The 18,375-nt window shown below is 45.5% G+C and overlaps 1 protein-coding gene across 5 annotated transcripts in view; it reads left to right on the forward strand.

Annotated features, from left to right (window-relative positions):
- The window catches only part of nipblb (NIPBL cohesin loading factor b), a 600,450-nt gene that overhangs the window by 385,996 nt on the left and 196,079 nt on the right, over nucleotides 1-18,375 (forward strand). For all 5 annotated transcript variants that reach the window (XM_080189563.1, XM_080189568.1, XM_080189564.1 and 2 more), the window contains 3 exons: nucleotides 315-404; nucleotides 1,588-1,808; nucleotides 16,906-17,008. In XM_080189563.1, the coding sequence (XP_080045689.1) occupies nucleotides 315-404; nucleotides 1,588-1,808; nucleotides 16,906-17,008 (414 nt within the window). The remainder of the gene's footprint in view (nucleotides 1-314; nucleotides 405-1,587; nucleotides 1,809-16,905; nucleotides 17,009-18,375) is intronic.

The raw sequence follows: 18,375 nt of genomic DNA on the forward strand, positions 1-18,375 counted from the left end.
TCGGGGCAGTGGATAAAGGATCAAACTGGATGGATGTTGGGGGAGGGGGTTAATGGGTGGGGCTGGGGGAGTGTCGGGGGTTAATGGGTGGGGCCGGGGTTGAGTGGGCGGGGTTAATGGGCAGGGCAGGGGGTGTGAGTGGGTGGGGGTTAATGGGCGGGGCCGGGGGTAAGTGGGCAGTGTGTGTCGGGGGTGAGTGGGCGGGGGTTGGGTGATAGCCTGTGTGTGAACGTCAGTGGGAAGCTTCCAGATAAGCTTCTATTTGGGTGTTCCAGATCTAGTTTTGATGCTTGCTAATGGTTCTGTTGCTTCAGGTTTCAGGGTTAGAGGATGAGGTTCAGCAGCTACAGAAAGCCTTGCTTGATTACCTGGATGAGAACACCGAGACTGATCCCTCACTAATGGTAAGTGGAATGTAACTGCTCAAATCCTTTGGGGCATTCTCTTGTCTAAGTCAACAGTGTTCTCCAGTTGACAAACGGACACGTTGTGCTAGTGTCTGTTCTTTAAACTAGCTGCTCAGTTACTATAGTCTCATTCCCCTGCCATTTCCCTAAAACCTTACAACTTTTTACACTCATACTTGAAAAGTATTATTGGATGTGTTTCCACTACCCTTCCAGATTATCACAAGTTGCAGCATTTAAAAATACATTGCTCATCCCTCTCACACCTACATAATGAACATAGAAAAACTACAGCACAATACAGGCCCTTAGGCCCATAAAGTTGTGCCGACCATGTCCAAGTTCTACCACCACCGTGCGCGCGCACAATTCTTTTGCACGTTACCTGAAATCTGTCCTTTGTCACTGGAAACAGTCCCTTATGTGTACTCTCAAAACCATTGCTGACTGGAATCTTCCCTTTTAACATTCTCTGTTTTAGAACATAGAACACTACAGCACAAACAGGCCCACAAGTTGTGCCGATCATATCCATACCTACCAGGCCAATCTATAACTCTCAATCCCATTAAATCCCATGTTTGAAGCACAACAGCTGTAGTTCTTCTCATCCCTTCTACTCTTAACCAAACTTCTTCGCCTCTGGTGCTATTCTAGTACACTTACTCTGTATCTGTTGGTCTTCCTATCCCTGGAGTGCACCTTGACAAAGTTAGCATTTTCATGGATGCATGGAACTGTTCTGGTTTTCTAACTCCATTGTGAAGCTCAGAACAAAACACTTTTGAGTACCTGGCTCATGCCTCACCAGACCTTCGTGCCCCTTCGATTTACAATTTTCACTGTAGTGAATTTGACTGAATCAACTTCATAATTTCCTCCATAATATGATTACCATATTACCTCAAAGTTTATTTTTTTTCTCTCCACAGAGAATACCTTTCTTTGTAACTTCAATTTCTGAAGTGTGAAGTTTTGCTTTGCCATCCTGTTAGTGAGGGTTGTGGGACTATCTACAGTCCTGTGGAGAAAATGTTACTGCAGCACCTACAGGCTAAGAGCTGGTGCTAAATCTGGGACGTTCTCAATTCTCAGTTGTAAACCGGATTTAATAAGTCCCCCAGGCACGTATCTGAAACCCTGTCAGAATTCCGGTAGTAAGCTTGTGTTTGTTTTTAAGTTTGCTAGGAAATTTTACATTGCACAGTGGTTCCGAGACACTACGATGGAGACTGAAAAGGCAATGAAGTCACAGAATCAGAAGGATGACGACTCCTCAGATGGGACGCAGCATGCTAAGGAGATAGAATCCACTGGCGAGATTATGCAAAGAGCAGAAAAACGCAAGAAGTTTCTTCGCTCTGTGATCAAAACTGCCCCAGCTCAGTTTAGCACTCTGAGGTAAGCTGAATGGGTGAGAGGCTTCTATTCAAGAGTGTAAAATAGATCCTGCAAGGGAGTTCAGTTATGAAATATGTGAATGCACTAACTGTGCACTATAGAATATAAATTAGCACTCCTACTTCTGTCCTTGGTGAGGTCAGATTCTTAGATTCAAAAGAACATAACAAAATATGCCAATCAATGCAATTCCCTGAGAAATGAAGAAAACTGCAGATTAGGAGTACTTTCTGTCAGTGTTCACTAAGGAACAGAAGGCTGACAAAATATTGTGCAGTGGAGATGGTAGAGGTATTGGAAGAGGTGACAATTGATAGTCAACGTTTGCAGTGTGGCACAGTGGTTAGCACTGCTGCTTCACTGTGCCAGGGACCTGGGATTGATTCCCGGCTCAGGTCACTCTCCGTGTGGAGTTTGCATTTTCTCTCCGTATCTGCGTGGGTTTCCTCTGAAAGACATGCTAGTTAGGTGCATTTACCCGAACAGGCACTGGACTGTGGCGACTAAGGGAATTTCTCAGCAATTTCATTGCAGTGTTATTAGTCACAGGTAGGCTTACATTAAGTTGCCTGCTCGATGGCTTGTATCCCAGGTTGTTAAGGGAAGTGGAGATGGGGAAATAGGGCTTGTTGCCATCTTCCAAACCTCTGCAGATAAGGAGAGATGTCAGAGGATTGGAGAGTGGCAAATGTGACTGCAGCACCTACAGGCTAAGAGCTGGTGCTAAATCTGGGATCTCAATTCTCAGTTGTAAACCGGATTTAATAAGTCCCCCAGGCACGTATCTGAAACCCTGTCAGAATTTTGGTAGGCAAGAAACGGTGTAAGGACATTCCTGGTAACTGCAGGATAGTAAGAATCTCACAACACCAGGTTAAAGTCAAACAATTTATTTGGTAGCGCAAGCCACTAGCTTTCGGAGCGCAGCTCCATCAGGTGAGTGGGAGTTCTGTTCACAAACAGGGCATATAAAGACACAAACTCAATTTACAAAATAATGGTTAGAATGCGAGTCTTTACAGGTAATCAAATCTTAGAGGTACAAAATGTGAGTGGAGAGAGGGTTAAGCACAGGTTAAAGAGATGCGTATTGTCTCCAGCCAGGACAGTTAGTGAGATTTTGCAAGCCCAGGCGAGTCATGGGGCTTACAGATAGCGCGACATGAACATAAGATCCCGGTTGAGGCCGTCCTTATGCGTGTGGAACTTGGCTATCAGAGTCTGCTCAGCAACTCTGCACTGTCGTGTGTCGTGAAGGCCGCCTTGGAAAATGCTTATCCGAAGATCAGAGGCTGAATGCCCTTGACTGCAGGATGGCCAGTTTAACATGAGTGGTGAATTTCTTAAATAAAGGCGCAACATTTGCTACCTCCAGTCTTGTACCTCAGCTAATGATAATACAGCTGTCTCAGTTAGGGCCCCCTCAATTTCTTCTCTAGCCCCAAGCAGTGTTCTTGGATATACCTCGTCAGGGCCAGGAGATTTATCCACTTTCATACATTTTAAAATGTCTATCACCACCTCTACAGTAATGTGAATTGTCCCTAATATATCGCCAGTAACTTTCCCAGGTTCCCAAGTCTTTGTGTCTTTCTCCACGATAAACAGAGGAGAAATATTCGTTTAGAATGTCGCCCATCTCCTGTGGTTCCACATCTATGAACATTTGGGTCTGGTTATTCTTTTTTCTTCAGTATACTTAAAGAATCTCTTTGGATTCACTTTAATCCTCTCAGCCAAAGCTACCTCATGCCCCCTTTTTGCCCTCTTAATTTCCTCCTTGAATATACTTCTGTATGCCCTGTTTGATTTTGAATTGGTTTGATTTATTATTGTCACATGTATTAACAGACAGTGAAAGGTATTGTTTCTTGTGTGCTATACAGATAAAGCATTCTGTTCATAGAGAAAGAGACTCTTCCCGCTCAAAAAAGACAGTAGGACTAGGGGGCACAGCCTCAAGATAAAGGGGGGGGCGGTTTAGAACGGAGTTGAGGAGGAACTTCTTGACTCAAAGGGTGGTGAATCTCTGGAATTCTCTGCCCGTTGAAGTGGTGGAGGCTGCCTCGCTAAATATTTTTAAGAAGCGGGTTGATGGGTTTTTGATAAGAGAGGGGATTAAGGGTTATGGGGAGAGGGCGGGAAAGTGGAACTGAGCCACGACAGATCAGCCATGATCTTATTGAATGGCGGGGCAGGCTCGAAGGGCCAGATGGCCTACTCCTGCTCCTATTTCTTATGTTCTTATGAAATGAGAGAGTGCAGAATGTAGTGTTATAGTCATATGTACAGTGTAGAGAAAGATCAACTTAATGCAACGTAAGGCCATTCAAAAGTCTGACAGCAGCAGGGAAGAAGCTGTTCTTGAGTCAGTTGGTATGTGACCTCAGACTTTTATACCTTTTTCCGAAGGAAGAGGGTGGAAAAGAGAATTTCCAGGGTGCATGGGCTCCTTAATTATGCTGGTTGCTTTGTCAAGGCAGCAGGAACTGTATACAGAGTCAATGGAAGGGAGATTGGTTTACGTGACGGATTGGGCTCTTTTCACGACCTTTTGTAGTTCCTTGAGGTTTTGGGCAGAGCAGGAGCCATACCAAGCTCTAATACAACCAGAAAGAATGCTTCCTATGGTGCATCTATAAACCTTGGTGAAAGCTGTAGCTGTCGTTTGAGAGAGGGTTACGTGGAGAAAGGGTTTAAATGAGCAGAAACTGATAGCTAAATTCCACATACATGAGGACGGGCTCAACTGGGATCTTGGGTTCATGTCACACTATCTGTAACCCCCACGACTTGCCTGGGCTTGCAAAATCTCACTAACTGTCCTGGCTGGAGACAATACATATCTCTTTAACCTATGCTTAACTCTCTCTCCACTCACATTGTCTGTACCTTTAAGACTTGATTACCTGGAAAGAGTTGCATTTCAACCATTATTTTGTGTCTTTATATGCCCTGTTTGTGAACAGAACTCCCACTTACCTGAAGGAGTTGTGCTCCAAAGCTAGTGGGCTTGTGCTACCAAATGAACCTGTTGGACTTTGACCTGGTATTGTGAGATTTCTTACTTTCTTGTATAGGTCAGGGTCGCCTGACTTGGACTTCAGTGAGCAGTGGATATCCCTGTGTATCTATGGTTTCCAGTTGGAAAACATATGAATTTGCTTCTTTAGCACACAGTCTTCTACACATTTACAAATGAAGTAAGTTACTGTAGTGGCAAACTTGTTCAGGCTGGTCAGAATTTTTAAATACTGATCTGTCCGCTGTCTCTAAGCAGCCCCGTTGGAGATCATTCGAATTCCTCAGGCCAACATTGCACAACTCTATTTGATGGATTCTCCTGCTTCAGTTTTTGCTTGCAAGCCGGGAGCAGGAACACAGCTTTCTGGTTTGATTTGCCAAAATGTGGGCTGGTGATAGAGGGTTAGGCATGTTTGATATTTGTGTGTCAGTGGTCCAGGATGTTTGGGCCTCTGGTGGGACAGAAGACGTGTTCATGGTAACTTGGGTAGGATGCTGTTGACCTTGGCCTGAATGAAGTCCCCGGCCACGATGAACAAGGCCTCAGGATGCTTTGTCTTGAGGCTGTTTGTAGTGGTGTATATTTCATCCAGTGTGATCCCCATGTCTGCATGGGGTGAACATAGAACATTACAGCGCAGTACAGGCCCTTCGGCCCTCGATGTTGCGCCAACCAGTGGAACCAATCTAATGACCCTCTAACCTAAACTATTCCGATGTTATCCATATGCCTATCCACTGACCATTTGAGCACCCTTAATGTTGGCGAGTCCACAACTGCTGCAGGCAGGGCATTCCACGCCCTTACTACCCTCTGAGTAAAGAACCTACCTCTGACATCTGTCCTATAATTATCACCCCTCAAGTTAGTTATGTCCCCTCATGTTAGCCATCACCATCCAAGGAAGAAGGCTCTCGCTGTCCACTCTATCTAATCCTCTGATCATCTTGTATGCCTCAATTAGGTCACCTCTTAACCTTCTTCTGTCTAACAAAAACAGCCTCAAGTCCCTCAGCCTTTCCTCATAAGACCTTCCTACCATACCAGGCAACATCCTGGTAAACCTCCTCTGCACCCTTTCCAATACTTCCACATCTTTCTTACAATGCGGCGACCAGAACAGTATGCAATACTCCAAGTGCGGCCGCACCAGAGTTTTGTACAGTTGCAACATGATCTCACGGCTCCGAAATTCAATCTCTCTACCAATAAAAGCTAACACACTGTACGCCTTCTTAACAACGTTATCAACCTGGGTGCCATCTTTCAGGGATCTATGTGCACGTACACCAAGATCTCTCTGCTCGTTGACACTACCAAGAGTTCTTCCATGAGCCCTATATTCTGTAATCCTGTTACCCTTAACAAAGTGAATCACCTCACACTTTTCCACATTAAACTCCATTTGCCACCTCTCAGCCCAGCTCTGCATATTATCTACGTCCCTCTGCAAACTGTAACATCTATCCACACTGTCTGCAACTCCTCCGACTTCAGTGTTGTCCACAAATTTACTAACCCATCCTTCTATACCCTCATCTAGGTCATTTATAAAAATAACAAACAGCAGTGGCCCCAAAACAGATCCCTGCAGTACACCACTTGTAACTGAACTCCAGGTTGAATATTTCCCATCAACCACCACCCTCTGTCTTCTATCAGCTAAGCAATTCCTGATCCAAACTGCTAAATCACCCTCAATCCCATACATCTGCATTTTCTGCAGTAGCCTACCATGGGGAACCTTATCAAACGCTTTGCTAAAATCCATATACACCACATCAACTGCTTTACCCTTATTCACCTCTTTGGTCACCTTCTCAAAGGACTCAGTAAGGTTTGTGAGGCACAAAACCGTGTTGACTATCCCTAACCAAATTACTTCTCTCTCGATAATAAATCCTATCCCTTATAATTCTTTCCCAAACTTTGCCCACAACAGAAGTAAGACCCACTGTTCTATAATTCCCAGGATGATCTCTACTCCCCTTCTTGAACAAGGGGGCAACATTTGCTGTCCTCCAGTCTTCCAGCACTATACCTGTAGACAATGACGACACAAAGATCAAACCAAAGGGTCTGCAATCTCCTCCCTAGCCTCCCAGAGAATCCTAGGATAAATCCCATCCGGCCCAGGGGACTTACCTGTTTTCATAGATAAGATGTAAACTTATGGAATGTAAATTGCCATCAGGATAACAGAAGTGAACTCCTGTGGAAGGTAGTAGAACATAGAACATAGAACACTACAGCACAAACAGGCCCTTCGGCCCACAAGTTGCGCCGACCACATCACCTACCAACCTACAGACCTATCTATAACCCTCAATCTCATTAAACCCCATATACTCATCCAGAAGTCTTTTAAAAGACCCCAGCGAGTTCGCCTCCACCACCACTGACGGCAGCCGATTCCATTCACTCACCACCCTCTGAGTGAAAAACTTATCCCTAACACCACTTCTGAACCTCCCTCCCCGCACCTTAAATCTGTGTCCTCTCGTAGCGACCATTTCAAACCGGGGAAATAGCCTCTGAGAGTCCACCCTATCTATTCCTCTCAACATTTTGTAAACTTCTATCAGGTCGCCTCTCAACCTTCGTCTCTCCAGGGAAAAGAGTCCCAGCTCCCTCAACCTAACTTCATAAGGCATGCCTCCCAGTCCAGGCAACATCCTTGTAAATCTCCTCTGCACCCTTTCAATAGCTTCTACATCTTTCCTATAGTGAGGCGACCAGAACTGCGCACAATACTCCAAATGAGGCCTGACAAGGGTCCTATAAAGTTCCAGCATTACCTCCCGACTCCTAAACTCAATCCCTCGATTAATGAAGGCCAGTACACCATACGCCTTCTTGACCACCTCCTCCACCTGCGAGGCCGATTTAAGAGTCCTGTGGACCCGGACCCCAAGATCCTTCTGCTCCTCAACACTACTCAGACTTCTGCCCTTAATAGTGTACTCGTTCATCCCGTTGGTTCTGCCAAAATGGACGACAACACATTTATCCGCGTTGAAGTCCATCTGCCACTTCTCCGCCCAGTCCTGCATCCTATCTATGTCCTGCTGCAACTTTTGCCATCCTTCCAGATCATCCACAACACCACCGACCTTCGTGTCATCAGCGAACTTACTTACCCATCCCTCCACTTCCTCATCCAGGTCATTTATGAAAATGACAAACAACAAGGGTCCCAGAACAGATCCTTGAGGCACTCCGCTGGTGACTGACCTCCATTCAGAAAAAGCCCCATCCACAACCACTCTCTGCCTTCTGCAGGCAAGCCAGTTCTGGATCCACAAGGCCAAAGGCCCTTGGATCCCATGCCCTCTCACCTTCTCAAGAAGTCTTGCATGGGGGACCTTATCAAACGCCTTGCTGAAGTCCATGTACACTACGTCCACGGCACTTCCTTCGTCAATGTGTTCAGTCACATTATCGAAGAACTCAACTAGGCTTGTAAGGCACGACCTGCCCTTGACAAATCCATGCTGACTATTCCTGATCAGACAGAGCATATAAAGCACAGACAGTTTAGAACAGTCTTGAACAGCAGGTTAGGTGTAAGGATTCGCATTCTAATCAGCAATCTCTAAACTGTCTGTGCTTTTTATATGCTCTGTCTGAGGCCAGAACTCTCCATTCACCTGACGAAGGGACTAACCCCGAAAGCTTGTGAATCTATTATCAAATAAATCGGTTGGACTAAAACCTGGTGTTGTCAGACTTTTTACTGTGTTTACACCAGTCCAACGCCGGCATACCCACATCATGTAGGACATTGTCCAGTGAAACAGGAGTGAGTCATGTCTCCATGAAACAGAGCACACAGCAGTTCCTCAGTTCTCTTTGGAAAGTGAGTCTTACTCTTAAGTTCCTCCAGCTTGTTTTCCAGAGATTGGACATTTGCCAGCAGTAAGCTGGAGCGGGGAGCTTTGGGACAGCATTGTTTGACTCTCAGCTGCAGGCCTGCACAATTTCCACACTTCCTAGAGTGACTGCTTCTTTTCAACCTGGGAGACAGTGAGAGTGGTTTGTGGTGTTAAGGGTATGGTTTTGTCCAAGAGGTTCTTCGCTCTGCTCGATGTGTGGACGGAGGGTTTGTTTGCTTCCTTGCTCCTGGAGATGGACCTGCAGTCAGGCGTTCCGGGTTGCTGTCAAGTTGTGTTTTGGCTTTGCTGGTTGTTGGATGGTTCGAAGGGCAGTAAGTGGATGATGCCCCTGGGGTCATGATCACAGATGAGTCCGTGTATCAGGTTCCATAGTTTCACTGTCAGTTTGGGGTCCTCCTTCAGAGGATCTCTAGACTTGCAAGTAAATTACAAAGAGCAGTGTTAGTGATTGTTAGGCTGTGAGAGTACGCTTCCAGGGAAATCCCTTGATCCCAAATGCTTGTACCTGAGCCCATGCCTCCTTTTTCCTGGCCAAAACGTCAACATGTTTTGTCATTCAAGGTTCCCTACTCCTGTCCTTCACCCTAACAGGGACATATAGACCCTGAACTCTAGCTATTTAACTTTTAAAAGTCTCCCACTTGCTACAGTAGGAGACTTGCCGGAGCTGCCTCTGCCCTCGAACAAACTACTCTTGCTAGCTGCTATCTAATTCCATCAAAATTCGCCTTGCCCCAATTTAGGACTTGCACCTGTAGATTAATTCTGTCCCTTTCCAGAAATATTTTAAAATTAATATGACTATGGTCAGTAATCCCAAAGTGATTCCCCACCTTCACGTCAGTCACTCACCCAGTCACTCAAGAGTAGTTCAAGTTTTGCCAAGTAGGACTCTCCACATGCTGGGGAAACTTTCATAAGATCATAAGAAGTAGGAGCAGGAGTAGGCCATCTAGCCCTTTGAGCCTGCCCCACCATTCAGTAAGATCATGGCTGATCTGAAGTGGATCAGTTCCACTTTCCTGCTTTCTCCCCATCACCCTTAATTCCCTTGTGTATCAAAAACCTATCTACCCGTGACTTAAATATATTTAGCGAGGTAGCCTCCACCACTTCAATGGGCAGAGAATTCCAGAGATTCACCACCCTTTGAGTGAAGAAGTCCCTCCTCAACTCTGATCTAAACTGCTGCTGCTCTCTCTCTCTCTCTGCCCCCCCCCCCCCCCCCCCCAGGAAGAATCTCTCTACCTCTACCCTATCCATCCCTTTCATTATCTTATGCGTCTCTATAAGATCCCCCCTCATCCTTCTAAACTCCAACGAGTACAGACCCAGTCTATTTAGTCTTTCTTCGTAGTACAACCCCCTCATCCCCAGTATCAGCCTAGTGAACCTCCTCTGCACTCCCTCCAAGGCCAAAATATCCTTGCGCAAGTGCGGCATCCAAAACTGCACACAGTACTCCAGCTGTGGCCACACCAGTGCCCTGTACAGTTGCAGCAAGACCTCCCTGCTTTTATATTCTATCCCCCTCGCTATAAAGGCCAGCATCCCATTCGCCTTCTTGATCACCTGCTGCACCTGCAGACTGGGTTTTTGCAACTCGTGCACAAGGACCCCCAGGTCCCTCTGCATCGTAGCATGCTGCAACTTTTCGCCCTTTAAATAGTAATCCCTCCTACTATTATTCCTGCCAAAGTGGATAACCTCACACTTGCTAACATTATACTCCATCTGCCAGGTCCTCACCCGCTCGTTTAGCCCATTCAGATCCCTCTGCAGACTTTCCACACCCTCCATGCAGTTTGCTTTTCCACTCATCTTCGTGTCATCAGCAAATTTCGTTACCCTACACTCAGCCCCCTCCTCCAGATCATCTATATAAATGGTAAATAGCGGAGGCCCCAGCACCAATCCTTGCGGCACTCCACTAGTCACCAACCACCAATCAGAATAGCACCCATTGATACCAACTCTCTGCTTCCTATTAGACAGCCAATCCTCTATCCACACTAACACCTTACCCCCAACTCCATGCACCCTAACCTTCTGTAGCCACCTTTTATGAGGCACCTTATCAAACACCTTTTGAAAATCTAAAAACAGCACATCCACCGGTTCCCCTCTGTCTACCGCACTAGTCACATCCTCATAGAAATCCAATAAATTCGTCAAACACGACTTCCCCTTAACAAATCCGTGCTGCGTCTGCTCTATCAAACCATTCTTTTCTAGTTGCCTCGCTATTTCTTCTTTGATGACGGATTCAAGCACTTTTCCAACTACAGACATTAAACTAACCAGCCTATAATTCCCTGCCTTTCGTCTGCTACCTTTTTTAAACAGCGGTGTAACATTAGCCATTTTCCAATCTTCCAGCACCTCCCTGGAATCCAGCAAATTTTGGTAAATAATTACTAAGGCATCCACTATCACCTCTGCCATTTCTTTCAGAACCCTGGGGTGCATTCCATCCGTTCCTGGGGACTTGTCCACCTTCAGTCCCATTAGTCTATCAAGCACTATCTCTCTAGTGACAGTAATCGCATTCAGGCCCTCAACTCCTACCATCCTCCTATCTTTAAGATCCGGCAAACTATTCGTGTCTTCCTCTGTGAAGACCGAGGCAAAAAACTTATTTAAAGCCTCTTGACAAATACATGATTCGGATGGAATGGAGGGATATGGTCCCCGGAAGGGTGGGGGTTTTAATTAAGTTGGGTAGCATGATCAGTGCAGGCTTGGACCGCTGAAGGGCTTGTTCCTGTGCTGTAATTTTCTTTGTACTTTGACATGTGGGCATCACTGGCAAGGCCAGCATTTGTTATCCACTCAAACTGAGTGACCCACTGGGGCAGTTTAGTAGGCTATTAAGAGAAAATCACATTGCTATGGCTTAGGATTCACATGTAGGCCAGACCAAGAAAGGATGGAAAACTTCCTTCCCTAAAGGACATTAGCGAACCAGGAAATGCAGGAAAATCAGGCATGTTCTCAGTTTTGTGGGTGCCAGATTTTGGACATATAACCTGTAGACATAAGATATTCGATCTATCTAACCAATTAGGTGTTCAATGTGCTTTTCAGGTGATGGAATTCATTGAAAGGAAATTCATGTAAAGATGGACAGTGTCATGTTTCAAATTTAATGCCACATGTTCTACCATTGGTTAACATGATCTAAGGCCATACTGTAGGGCAGGTAGACTTGTATTCAGGGGGACATTTAAGGGACGTGACTTGCATTTGAGGGAACGTTCATTGAAACATATAGAAACAGAAACAAGCAGCAGGTGTAGGCCATTCGGCCCCTCTATCCTGCTAGAGTCATAGAAGTTTACAGCATGGAAATAGGCCCTTTGGCCCAACTTGCCCATGCCACTCTTTTTTCAAAGTCCTAAGCTAATCCCAATTACCCGCACTTGGCCCATATCCCTCTATACCTATCTTATCCATGTAACTATCTAAATGCTTTTAAAAAGATAAGATTGTACCTGCCTCTACCACTATCTCTGGCAGCTTGTTCCAGACACACACCACCTTCTGTCAAAAAAGTACTCCTCTAGACACTCTTGTATCTCTCCCCTCTCACCTTAAACCTATGCCGTCTAATTTTAGACTTCTCATTCATAATGATCATGGCTGTTTGAATTCAATTTCCTGATCCTTCTTCCCTTCCTTGATCCCTTTAGCCCCAAGAGCGAAATCTAGTTTTTTCTTGCAATCGGACACTGCTTTGGACTCAAACTAATATGTATTAGTGAATCCCATACATTCACCTCCCTCTGGGTGAAGAAATTTCTCTTCACCTTAGTTCTAAAAGATGACTTTAGCGACTGGACCAGTGGCGTACCACAGGGATCTACGCTGGACCCCCTATTGTTTGTCATTTACATAAATGGCGTAGATCACTACGTGAGAGGTAGGGTCAGTGCCGATGACACAAAGATTGGCTAGGTGGTTGATAGTGAAATTGAGTGTCTTGGGTTATAGGAGGATGTAGATGAGATGGTCAAATGGGCGGATAAGTAGCAGATGGAATTTAACCCTGAAAAGTGAGGTGATGCACTTTGGAAGGAGTCATTTAACAGGGAAGTATACTATGAAAGGTCTGACACTGGGAAGTTCCGAAGAACAAAGAGACCTTGGTGTGTTTGTCTAGAGATCTCTGAAGGCGGAAAGGCAGATTAATAAGGCAGTGAAAAAGGCATATGGCACACTCGCCTTTATCAATTGGGGTATAGATTACAAAAGCAGAGGGATCATGATGGAGTTGTATAGAACTTCGATGAGGCCAAAGCTGGAGTATTGTGTGCAGTTCTGGTCACCACATTATAGGAAGGGCATGAACGCACTGGACAGGGTGCAGAGGAGATTCACCAGGATGCTGCCTGGGATGGAATATTTTAAGTTATGAAGAGAGGTTGGATAGAACATAGAACATTACTGCGCAGTACAGGCCCTTCGGCCCTCGATGTGGCGCCAGCCAGTGGAATGAATCTAACGACCCTCTAACCTAAACTAAACTATTCCAATATTACCCATATGCCTATCTACTGACCATTTGAACGCCCTTATAGTTGGCGAGTCCACAACTGCTGCAGGCAGGGCATTCCACGCCCTTACTACCCTCTGAGTAAAGAACCTACCTCAGACATCCGTCCTATAATTACCAACCCTCAATTTAAAGCTATGTCCCCTCGTGCTAGCCATCACCATGCGAGGAAAAAGGCCCTCACTGTCCACCCTATCTAACCCTCTGATCATCTTGTATGCCTCAATTAGGTCATCTCTTAACCTTCTTCCCTCTAATGAAAACAACCTCAAGTCCCTCAGCCTTTCCTCATGAGACCTTCCCACCATACCAGGCAACATCCTGGTAAACCACCTCTGCACCCTTTCTAACGCTTCCACATCTTTCTTGTAATGCGGCTTATAAGGCTTGCATTGTTTTCTCTGGAGCAGAAAGGGCAACCTAATCGAGATGTTCAAGATTATGAAAGGCATGGACAGGGTGGATAAGGATCAGCTGTTCCCCTTGGCTGAAGGCTCAGTTACAAGGGGACATAAGGTAAAAGTGAGGGATGGGAGGTTTGGGGGGATTTGAGGAAAAATGTTTTTACCCAGAGGGTGGTGACGGTCTGGAATGCGCTGCCTGGGAAGGTGGTGGAGGCAGGATGCTTCACATCCTTTAAAAGATATCTGGATGAGTACTTGGCACACCATAACATTCAAGGCTCTGGGCCAAGTGCTGGCAAGTGGAATTAGGTGGACAGGACATTTTATTCGTCGGTGCAGTTTCGATGGACTGAAGGGCCTCTTCCACACTCAAGTATCCTATGATTCGGTTCTGTGAACTCTACTAGTTATGTCCTCAACAAATTCCAATAGATTCATAACATAAGAAATAGGAGCAGGAGTAGGCCATCTAGCCCTTCGAGCCTGCCCTCCCATTCAATAAGATCATGGCTGATCTGAAGTGGATGAGTTCCACTTTCTCGCCTGCTCCCCATAACCCTTAATTCCCCTGTCTATCAGAAACCTATCTACCTGTGACTTAAATATATTCAGTGAGGTCGCAACAGGCAGAGAATTCCAGAGATTCACCACCCTTTGAGTGAAGAAGTTCCTCATCAACTCCGATCTAAACTGCACCCCCCCCCTTACCTTGAGGCTGTGCCCTCTAGTTCTGCTATCCTTCCTAAGCAGGAAGAATCTCTCTACCTCCACCCTATCTATCTCCTTCATTATCTTATATGTCTCTATAAGATCCCCCCTCAGCCCAGTCTATTCAATCTCTCTTCATAGGCTAACCCCCTCATCTCTGGTATCAGCCTAGTGAACCTTATCTGCACTCCCTCCAAGGCCAATATATCCTTGCGCAAGTGCGGCGACCAAAACTGCACACAGTACTCCAGCTGCGGCCTCACCAGTGCCCTGTACAGTTGCAGCAAGACCTCCCTACTTTTATATTCTATCCCCCTCGCTATAAAGGCCAGCATTCCATTTGCCTTCTTGATCACCTGCTGCACCTGCCTTCATCAAGCACTATTTCTCTTTTGTAAATCCATGGCGATTTTGTCTGATTATACCACTGCTTTCCAAATGCTGAGTAATGAAACCCCTGACGAAGGACTCCAGCAACTTCCCCAGCACTGACATTAGGCTCACAGGTCTGTAGTTCCTCGTTTTCTCTCAAGCTCCCTTTTTAAATAGCAGGCTTACATTAGCTACTCCCCAATCTGTAAGAACCAATGCAGAGTCCAAAGAATTATAAAAATGGCTAATTAGAATTAGAAGAACAAATATGCAGGAAGATTGGGGAGACTTGCACAAGTAATAGGGTTGTCATAGTGGTGGATTTTTATTTTCCTAATATAGACTGGGACTTTCATAGAGTTGAGGGCTAAGATGGGGTGGAATTTATTAAGTGCATTCAGGAAGTATATCACTGTTCTCCAATTTTCAAAACTGGATTCTGAGCAGCAGGTGGCGTGCAGAGGCTAGGGAGGAAATTGCAGAGCCTTTGGCTTTGATCTTCATGTTGTCATTGGCTGCAGGTATAGTGCCGGAAGACTGGAAGATAGCAAATGTTGTCCCGTTGTTCAAGAAGGGGAGTAGAAACCAACCTGGGAATTATAGACCAGTGAGAGGTAGAGAAATTCTTCCCGCTTAGAAAGGATAGCAGGATTAGAGGGCACAGCCTCAAGATAAGTGGGGGGGCAGTTTAGATCGGAGTTGAGGAGGAACTTCTTCACTCAAAGAATGGTGAATCTCTGGAATTCTCTGCCCGTTGAAGTGGAGGAGGCTACCTCGCTAAATACATTTAAGTCACTGGTAGATAGGTTTTTGACAGACAAGGGAATTAAGGGTTATGGGGAGAAAGCAGGAAAGTGGAACTGATCCCCTTCAGATCAGCCATGATCTTATTGAATGGTGGTGCAGGCTCGAAGGGCTAGATGGCCTACTCCTGCTCCTATTTCTCATGTTCTTATATGGATAACACTGGAATAGTTTAGGTTAGAGGGTCATTAGATTGGTTCCACTGGTTGGCGCAACATCGAGGGCCGAAGGGCCTGTACTGCGCTGTAATGTCCTATGTCCTTGATAAAACAGCGGAAGGTGCTTGGGCCTAAGACACTATTCTGAGGAACCCCTGCAGCAATGTCCTGTGATTGAGATGATTGACTTTCCAATGATCAAAACCATCTTCTTTCTGAGTGTTTTGGTTGAATCCCAACTGAACATGAGGGAGAAGATTATTACTCAGTAAGTGCCGCTTCCTAGCACTGTCACCAACACCTTGCTTCACTTTGCTGATTATTGAGATGGACTCATGTGTTAGTAATTGAATTTGTCCTGTAGATAGAACATATTTGAGCAATTTTCTGAATACATCCCAAGCTGGAATAACTTGACAGGGAGTGTATCTAGTTAATCTTGCTAAACAAATAACTAAAATGACTAACCAAATAATACACTTTCAAGACATTAAACAAACCATCAGCTACCATCGGACACCTTCAGACATAAGGGAGGTTATGCTGCAGCTGTATAAGGTGTTGGTGAGGCTACACCTGGAGTACTGTTGTATAGTTTTGGTCTCCTTACTTGAGAAAGGATATTCTGGCACTGGAGGGGCTGCAGAGGAGATTCACTAAGTTGATTTGGGCATTGAGAGGGTTGGCTTCTGAGGAGAGACTGAGTAGACTGGGACTATGCTCACTGGAATTTAGAAGAGTGAGGGGAGGAATATTATAGAAAGATAAATTATGAAGCAATAGATAAGCTAGAAGCAGGGATGTTGTTTCCATTGGCGGGTGAAACGAGAACTAAGGGACATAATCTCAAAATAAGAGGAAACAGATTTAGGACTGAGTTGAGAACCCTTCACCCAAAGGGTTGTGAATCTGTGGAATTCCCTGCCTGGTGAAGCAGTTGAGGCCAATCATTGAATGTTTTTAAGGCAAGGACAGATAAATTTTTGAACAGTAAAGGAATTAAGGGTTATGGTGAGCGGGCAGGTAAGTGGACCTGAGTCCACAAAAAGATCAGCCATGATCTTACTGAATGGTGGAGCAGGATCGAGGGGCCAGATGGCCTACTTCTGCTTCTAGTTGTCTTGATGATCTGTTGTCTTGCCTCGAGTTTGACTAGTTTCTTTTTGCACCCACAGAATGAACTCTGCTAATGTGGACTATGAAGATGCCTGTCTGATTGTCCGATACTTGGCCTCCATGAGGCCGTTTGCACAGAGCTTTGATATTTATTTGACACAGGTGAGTGATGGCTATATACCATTGGTATTGAAAGGAATTTAATCAATACCTGTCTGGAAAGGTGTTGAGACATTAAGCACCGTACACAAATTAGTAGATCCATTTAATCGAGCTTTGTTAGAGAGGCGAATGTCAGCAAGTCAAAATTCAAGTTTGCAATGTATGGTCTGTGGAAGAAGTAGGTTTTGTGTTGGGTGGCCTTTTCTTCCTAACTGCCTATTGTGCATTACAGACTGAGCTGATCTAGTATGTAGAAAAGTTCTAATCCGTTTAGTTTATAATTCAAAATACCCATTTGGTTCAGTGAATTCAAATTTCAGATGAAACATTGAACTGAAGCTTTGTCAACTTTCCAGGGGTATGTAAAAGAATCTAGACTAAGAAGGAGCTGGTGGGAATTCTTCTGGTATCCAATTCTGAACACCACGTTTTAGGAAAGCTTAAAGGGAGAATAGGGAATATTTACCACAACGAAACCAGAGATGAAGGGCTTCAATATGTTGAGAGGCAGTGGAGGAGTGGTGTTATCGATAGACTAGTCATCTAGAGGGTCAGGGTAATCCTCTGGGTGAATCTCACCATGGCAGATGGTGGAGCTTGGGGGGGTGGCTGCCAGAAGGTGAGTTACTATGCCTCGGCTAATGAAGGCATGTGTCTCATATGCCACCTTGACTATCATAAGAACGTAAGAAATAGGAGCAGGAGTAGGCCAACTAGCCCTTCGAGCCTGCCCCGCCATTCAGTAAGATCATGGCTGATCTGTCGTGGCTCAGTTCCACATTCCCGCCCTCTCCCCATAACCCTTAAACCCCTCTCTCATCAAAAACCCATCAACCCGCGTCTTAAAAATATTTAGCGAGGCAGCCTCCACCACTTCAACGGGCAGAGAATTCCAGAGATTCACCACCCTTTGAGTCAAGAAGTTCCTCCTCAACTCTGTTCTAAACCGCCCCCCCCCTTTATCTTGAGGCTATGCCCCCTAGTCCTACTATCCTTTCTGAGCGGGAAGAGTCTCTCCACCTCTATCCTATCCATCCCATTCATCATCTTACACGTCTCAATGAGATCTCCCCTCATTCTTCTAAACTCTAACGAGTACAAGCCTAATCTATTCAGCCTCTCCCCATAGCTCAACTCCCTCAACTCCGGCATCAGCCTAATAAACCTCCTCTGCACTCCCTCCAAGGCTAAAATATCCTTGCATAAGTACGGCGCCCAAAACTGCACACAGTACTCCAGCGCGGCCTCACCAATGCCCTATACAGCCTCAGCAAGACCTCCCTACTTTTATATTCAGTCCCCCTCGCGATGAAGGCCAGCATCCCATTTGCCTTCCTGACCACCTGCTGCACCTGCAAGCTGGGTTT

The sequence above is a fragment of the Carcharhinus amblyrhynchos genome, chromosome 5, assembly GCF_965287045.1.
Source record: "Carcharhinus amblyrhynchos chromosome 5, sCarAmb.v2.hapA, whole genome shotgun sequence".
NCBI classification, from domain to species: domain Eukaryota; kingdom Metazoa; phylum Chordata; class Chondrichthyes; order Carcharhiniformes; family Carcharhinidae; genus Carcharhinus; species Carcharhinus amblyrhynchos.